At 58.2% G+C, this 7086-nt stretch overlaps 1 protein-coding gene across 1 annotated transcript; it reads left to right on the top strand.

The window, feature by feature from the left end:
• Positions 1 to 5110: 5110 nt before the first annotated feature.
• On the top strand, positions 5111 to 7068 carry LOC104538678 (myocyte-specific enhancer factor 2B-like; the record flags this gene model as incomplete). Its single annotated transcript, XM_010181965.1, has 5 exons — positions 5111 to 5164; positions 5353 to 5556; positions 5627 to 5755; positions 5831 to 5987; positions 6973 to 7068. Coding segments are annotated over exons 1-5 (640 nt in total), but the record flags the coding sequence as incomplete, so codon positions are not given.
• Between the last annotated feature and the right edge of the window lie 18 nt (positions 7069 to 7086).

The following is a 7086-nucleotide window of genomic DNA, read 5'->3' as shown; positions in this document are numbered from 1 at the left end:
CCGCCACCCCCGGGCCCACTGAGGCCTGCGAGCGCTGGGGCTGAGACCACAGCGCAGAGGGGAAACTGAGGCACGGCACTACGGAGCTGTGGAGTAAGTTGTGATGTAGTGCTGGGATGCCCCGATGCAGGGTCAGGGCCTAATGTCACCTTTACCGGGGTGTCACACTGGTCTGGCAGTTGAATTGCAGCGGTTTTGGGTGGTAGTGGACCCTGTCCAAGGCTCTGGCCAACACATGGCATCTCCATCACTTCCCATTGCACACCAGTCCCCATGGTGAGAGCAAGCTGGATCACACGGCCGATTGCCAGAGAGTCCCTGTCCCCAGAACTTGGCTCCGTTAATGAGAGAGTTTCCCAGAGCCGCTGGCCCTGGGGATGTGGTTTCGCAGGTAATGAATTAACGAACATGACAGCTGGTGGCTGGGCTGGAGGGCAGAGACCCACTCTGTGGGGCATGATGGGCTGTGCTCCCTTGCTCCATACACATCCCTTGGGATAACGGGTACCAGTTGGGAAGGGAGCGTGGGCGACTGGGTCAGGAAGCTGCATCCTGGCCCTCTTTTGTGTCAGCCAGACACATCACATGTAGGTGATGTGTTTGGGACACCTGTGTAGCTTGGTAGGGGCAGGATTTGGGATGCAGACACAGGCTCCAGGTTCAGATTAGGATGTCAAACGTCCCCACTTGCCTCCAAGCCCGGGGCATTGATGATGTCCCAGTGCCAAGAGCTGGCATCAGGGAAGGAAAGCAGATCTGAGAAGCTTTGTGTGGTGCAAGGGGACTACGCCTGGGACAAGCATCCCAGCACGCTGCTGTGAGGACCAGTTCAGCCCAGAAGGAGTGGGAGGGGAAATTAGTGCCTTAAACCCCTTGGATTCCCCTCCTCTTCACAAAAATTATAGGGGGGCTGTCAGAGGCAAGCCAGGTTTGTGAGCCATGCAGCCCTGACACCACAGGGATGGGTTCAGGCCAGACATCAGCCACTTCTGGCCACAGCTGGCGAACCCTCCTGCAGAAACAAGCATCATTTCCCGTATTAATGCCCAACAGCAGCGTGGGGCGCCCAGCCCCATGGAAACAGTGCAATTGTGTTGCTGACACCAAGCAAAAAAGGTAGTCTGGGCCCCAGGGGTGTCTGTGTGTCCGTCTGTCTTCCCAAAGGAAAGAGCTGCCTCAGTTTCTGGGGGAACATTTCAACCCTTCCTCCTTCCACACAGTCATATGGGAACCGAAAAGCCTCCGCCCAGGCCGTGCTTCGCCCAGCAGCACTGGGTGCTGGGGGCACTTTCAGTCTGTGTCATCCTGAGCGGGACGGAGCTGGGTGCTGGATGGTGGCCGTGTCCCCCCCTCAAAGCCTGGATTTGGCTCCAGAGGGGTGCAGGGCCATGCCACACATCCGTGGGGGTGGATCGATGAATTATAATCACCTCCAGAGATTTCGCTGGGTGCTGGGGTGGTGTTGGGGAGGTGGGGAACGAGGTTAATGGTGGCAAACTCCTTGTCCCCAGTGCCCCAGTGTGGTCCCCAAGCCCCCGCAGAACCCCATCCCCTCTGAATTCTCCTTTCCCCTGCTTCTCATGAGGCTCCTCCTGCCTTCCCTGCTTCCCTTCCTGTGCTCCCAGCCCTGCTCTGGTTTATACTGGTTTAAACAACAACCTATAAAAAGCAGGCAGCTCCGTCACCCCCCAGCAGAAAACCCACTCAACTTTGACTTTTCCCTATTCCAGACTCAGAAAAAGGGATGTCCTGAGCTGGGAGCAGGGCAGCACTGGTCAGGGATGGATGTGGCTCCCAGTGGTCCCAGTGCAATGTGTACCTCCATGACGAGTGGTCCCTAAAGCCCCGTTTCAAGCCCATTGCCCTCCCAGTCCCAGTAACGCAACATCTGGCCTGGCTCCCCCTTGGGATTTTGCTTCTCCTGGCTCAGATTTTTGCCTTCCCAGCCAATCTCCCTGTAAAAAATGGGATGGAAACTCCTTCTCCCACTTTAATCCATATTTTTCTCCCACAAAACACATTTTGGAAGCCAAATGGAAGTGCATACTTACTGACCACTCTCTCCATTTCTACCCAGCCATCCCTCAGCTTTCAAATTTGCAGCAAAATCCCCATAATTTGGTGAAAGTGGACTTTCCCCCCCTGATTCCTACATCGATGCCACTTCGATGGGAGAGGATGAAATGCTGGGATGCTTGGAGACCCTGACTTGGAGTTATTAGAGAAGCACTCCCCTAATAAACCCCCTCCGCTTTGATTTTGGGCTAAACTTGGTGGATTTAACTTTTTTGGGATAGTTTAGGGATGGAGAGGGATGTAAAGGTTTAAAAGGTACCCCCTGGTACCACTCAAAGCATCCTATGCCGTGACACATGGAAAAACACATTGCTCTCTTGGGGTTCACTTCATCTCAGTGCGCTACTTAGGAGCTAGGATAGGAAGTTTGCATGCTCTGGTGCAATGCGAATGACCCTTAAACGATGGAGAGGATCCGGGGAAGTTAATTATAAACCTGGTGGGGGCCCAGGGCGGGAGATTGAGGTGAGATCTCGCTGGCAAAGGGACGGTGGGGACGTGGAAGCGAGCCTGGTGCGTGCGAGCGAGCAGAGAGCCTGGGCTAAAGATAAGCGCGTGTGGGAGGCCGGCGAGATGCCAGGCAGCACCAGGGCCTCTGCCCAGCTGTGGGCAGGGGAAAGTGCCTCCTTTCCAAAAGGTTTGGAGGGCTCCGGAGCTTTGCTGGTGCTGGGTTTTGTTGGTGATGATACTGAAGGGTGCTTCATCCCTGCAGCTGGGTCATGGCGTGTGTCCCCATCATGGCAACACTAACGAGGAGGCGTTTTGGGGATGCAATGAGAGGCTGCAGGGTTTCTCCAGCTCCCTCCTGCTCAGGCGTCTGTAAGTCCTCATGGAGGAGGGAGCCAGGCTGCTTCCTCAATGCTGTCCCTGGCCATGGGGTCAAGGCTGGAGGGTGCCACCTTGCTGGAGGTGGCGATGCCAGCAGAGCTGCCCCGTTGTGCCTGTCAGCTGCAGTAATCCCTGCAGCCGTAATGCAGCTTATCACCTTATCACAGCAATTAAAATCCAGAGTGAAAGTGGCCTTCCCATCCCCTCCCAGCCCATAATACCCACCCGGGGGGGACACTGCCGCACTGCGGTAGCCAAGGACCCGTGGAGGCTGGAAGCTGAAATGCCTCGTGCTCCGCTCCCAGAGAGCATCCGGTGCCCAGCCAGTGAGACCCCAGCACATGGCACATCCCCAGGTGGCCGTGGTGGCCGAGCGGCCGAGGCAGTGCCCCAGGAGGAGCAGAGCAGTAATGAGCTGCTCGGGGAGGCAGCTGATGAAACCGCCCCACATGTTGCACCAGGCTGTAGCCGGTTTCCCGGTGAGCGTGTCTTGAGTTCGGCCCAACCCATGGTGAGCGTGCCTTGAGTTCGGCCTAGCGTGCAGTGAGCGTGTCGTGAGTTCGGCCACTGCGGGGCCCCAGCTCGACGGCGCTGCGGCTGCCGCTTCCTCTTGCCTCCCACCCCTGTCTGCTATTCTGGGCTGGGGCCCCTGCAGCATCATCCCATGGGTGCTGGTACCTGTTTGGGACCCCTGCAGCATTGTTCTGTGGATGCTGGTACCCTTCAGGACTCCCACAGCATCACCTCATGGGTGCCAGTACCCATCCAGGATCCCTGCAGCATTGCCTTGTGGGTACTGGCATCCATTAAGGACCCCTGAAGCATCACCCCAATGGGTGTTGGTACCCCCTGGGATCCCCACAGCATCACCTTGTGGGTACTGGTACCCATCCAGGAACCCTGCAGCATCACCCTGTAGGTGCTGGTACCCACCCAGGTGATGCTGAGCAGGGAAGTGGGGGCTCACAGCCGGGCGAGCATCCCCTCACAAGCTATGGCCCCTCATGAACACCTCCTGTTTCTGCACCCCAAATTCAAGACTGTGGAATGGGGGTGGGCAGGTGAGAGCTGATCCCTTGGGGTGGCCCTGGTCTGATATCGTGCTGCAGGTGTCAGCACTGGGAGGGCAGGAACGGCCCTGGAGACAGAAGTGGTCGGGAAAACCTTTGCCTTTTCACCAGGGAATCACTGGGTGTTGTTTTTTTTTTGGGGGGGGAGCATGGTCTCAGCACCCCCCGTACCTTGGTGCCGTGCGTGGGCCCTGGGACACAGGGTGGCAGTGGGGCCGTGGGAACGGCAGTGCCATTTCCTTCCATAAATTAAAATTAGTTTTGATCCGCTAAATATAGCAACTGAGCAAGATGGCAAATGGCAATGGGCTTGAGAGGGGGAAGTGGGACAAGCGGGGGCATTAAGGACGGAGCTGGGCCAGGTCTGCACCCAAATTAGGGGGGAGAAGCTGGGCATGAGGGTCCCATTGGAAGCATCTTGGCACCACCCATGGCTTTGCACTGGGCTGCAGTGATGCTGGGCCATCCCAGAGGGATTTTGGGGTGAGCGGGATAAAAGGAGCAAGATTTGGGTCCCAGTGATGACAGGGAGATGTCATGGGGGGTGTCACAGCCCACTGCCAGGCTGAGATGGGTGCTGGCACCCCAAAACTGGGATGGGATGCAGGGTCCCTGGACCCCTCGTTCTTCCCATTGCCGCCTCACGTGGCCCGAAGAGGTGGGTGGTTTCGCTTTGCTGTCTCCTCATACAGCCACTTCCTGACCTGCGAATGGCGGGGGTCAAATTTAGTCTGTTAGAGAGAAAAATAAAAAGAAAAAAAATAACCTTGTACCTATAAACAGCCCCTTTGTTTTACAGACCCTCCCTGCAGCCAGCCCGACCTCCCTTATAACCGCCCTCCCCGGCCCAGCGCCGCACTGGTGAACAGCACCCATGCACAGGGCAGGGATTTTTCCCCACCAATTTTTATATAATTTTCCAATTTTCATATAATTTTTTAGTTTGCCACTGTCTTTGCTAAAATCAAAAGCAAAAAACCCAAAACTTCCTATGAAAACTTATTTTTCTTAGCAAAACTTAGTTTTGGCGGCCTGCGGTGCCTGTGGTGCTGGGGTGGATTCTGCTCACTCAGGCTGCAGGGGGCTCAAGGGCTTCTCGCTCTCTTCCAGCCCCACCTCAAGTGTAGGAGGAGAAAATGGGACGGAAAAAAATACAGATCAGCCGAATTCTGGATCAGCGGAACCGACAGGTAAGAGTGGTCTGGGGACAAGATGGTGATGTGAGAGACAGTGAGCCACAAGCCCATTGAAGGGAGGCAAAGCTGCTCCCACCTTCTCCATGGGTGTTGGATCCTCCAGAGCTGGAGGGGGTTTGGGGAGCCAGAAAGAGGATTTGGGGTCCTGGATGCAGCATCCTGTCCCCATCCCCGCTCCACAGGTGACCTTCACCAAGCGGAAGTTTGGGCTGATGAAGAAGGCGTACGAGCTGAGCGTCCTGTGCGACTGCGAGATCGCCCTCATCATCTTCAACAGCACCAACCGTCTCTTCCAGTACGCCAGCACCGACATGGACAAGGTGCTGCTCAAGTACACGGAGTACAGCGAGCCCCACGAGAGCCGCACCAACTCCGACATCCTCGAGGTAGCGGCGGGGGGGCGGCTGGGGATCTGAGGTGGGTGCAGGACCCCCTTTAACCTCCCGCTCCCCACAGACGCTGAAGCGCAAGGGGCTGGGGCTAGAGAGCCACGAGCTGGAGCTGGACGAGAGGCAGGACTCCGGGGACAAGGCGCGACGGCTGAGCGAGGGCATGGACTTGTCACTGGCACGGCCCAGGTTTTACGTGAGTTGGGGGTGAGGGTCCCCAAGAGTCCCCAAGGGTCCCTTCTCCATCCCTCACCTCCACTTTGCCCTGCAGAGCCCGGTGCCACTGCCTGAGGCTGCCTATGGCAGCTGGCCCTTTTTTTTGTCCCTGGGCAGCACCAGTGGGTCCCTGCAGGGCCAGGGCCGCCCACCCGCCTTCAAACCTGCAGTGCCGAAACCACTGGGACGCTCGCCGGGACCTCTGCCCCCAGGTAGGCTTAGACCCAGCACTCAGGGGTGCTGCTGGGAGCCGGCAGTGGTGTTGGAGGACTCCTCCACAGGCACCCATTCCCGTGATGGGTACTGAGTCCCACCATGGGCACCCATCCCCTCCATGGGCTCCCATTCCTGTGATGAGTACCCATTCCCTTGTTGGGTACCCGTTCCCATGATGGGAACTCGATCCCACCACAGGCACCCATTCCCAGCACTAGCACCCCATCCTCACCAACCCCATGGGGATTTTCCCAGCCAGGCGCTGCATGCAAAGCTCCCTCTCGCAGCATCTCCCGGGGATTTACCGGGAGCGGGGTGAGGGTGAGTGCGTGGGCAGCTGTGGCAACACCGGCCCCTGCCTCCCTCCAGCTGCTTCCTGCACCCTGACAGCACCCAGCACCCCATGCCCACAGCTCCCTCCTGTGCAGCGCAGCTCAGAGCTGGGCACAAGGTGCTCATCCTGCCCAGTGGGACAGCACCAGCCTGGGGTGGTGACAGGGACACGAGTGTCACACGGCAGAAATGTGGATGGAAAATAATGGTGCTGGGACTTGACCAGTGGAAACCCCCGGGTGGGTCGAAGGCAGCACAGGGGCAGCCAGGCAAAGCTCCTGGTGCAGGGTGTGGGCACACAGCATCCCCATCTCCATGGATGGGGATGACGTGGTGGGCCTGGGCACCCTGGCCATCCATCCCCATGGGAGGTCGTGGCAGCTCAATGGGGAGCTGGGGGAGGGTCCGAACAAGGAGGTTCACAGCCTGCTGGCCCCAGTGCTGGATTTGGCCACCGCCTTCGCACGCCGTTTCTGCCCGCAGCCCAGGTGCGCGACGGCTTTGCGCAGGAAGTGGTTTGCTGAAGCGCGGCACCATGCACGCATACATGGCCACCCGTGTCAACGAGGTCACCAGGGCCACAGCCACGGGGATCCCCCATGACCCCGCATCCCTGGGGGTCACCCCAAGCATCCTCTGTCCCTCTAGGTATTGGGTACCCCCTCTTCCCTGCTGGCAGCCTGAACCGAGCACTGGCCACCAAGACCCCCCCACCGCTGTACCTGGGGGCTGAGGGCCGGCGCAGTGAAGCCCATGGCAGCG

This window comes from Mesitornis unicolor, unplaced genomic scaffold (genome assembly GCF_000695765.1).
Source record: "Mesitornis unicolor isolate BGI_N332 unplaced genomic scaffold, ASM69576v1 scaffold29133, whole genome shotgun sequence".
Lineage (NCBI taxonomy): Eukaryota > Metazoa > Chordata > Aves > Mesitornithiformes > Mesitornithidae > Mesitornis > Mesitornis unicolor.
The sequence above is the reverse complement of the archived record's forward strand: the minus strand, read 5'-3'. Positions and strand labels throughout refer to the sequence as shown.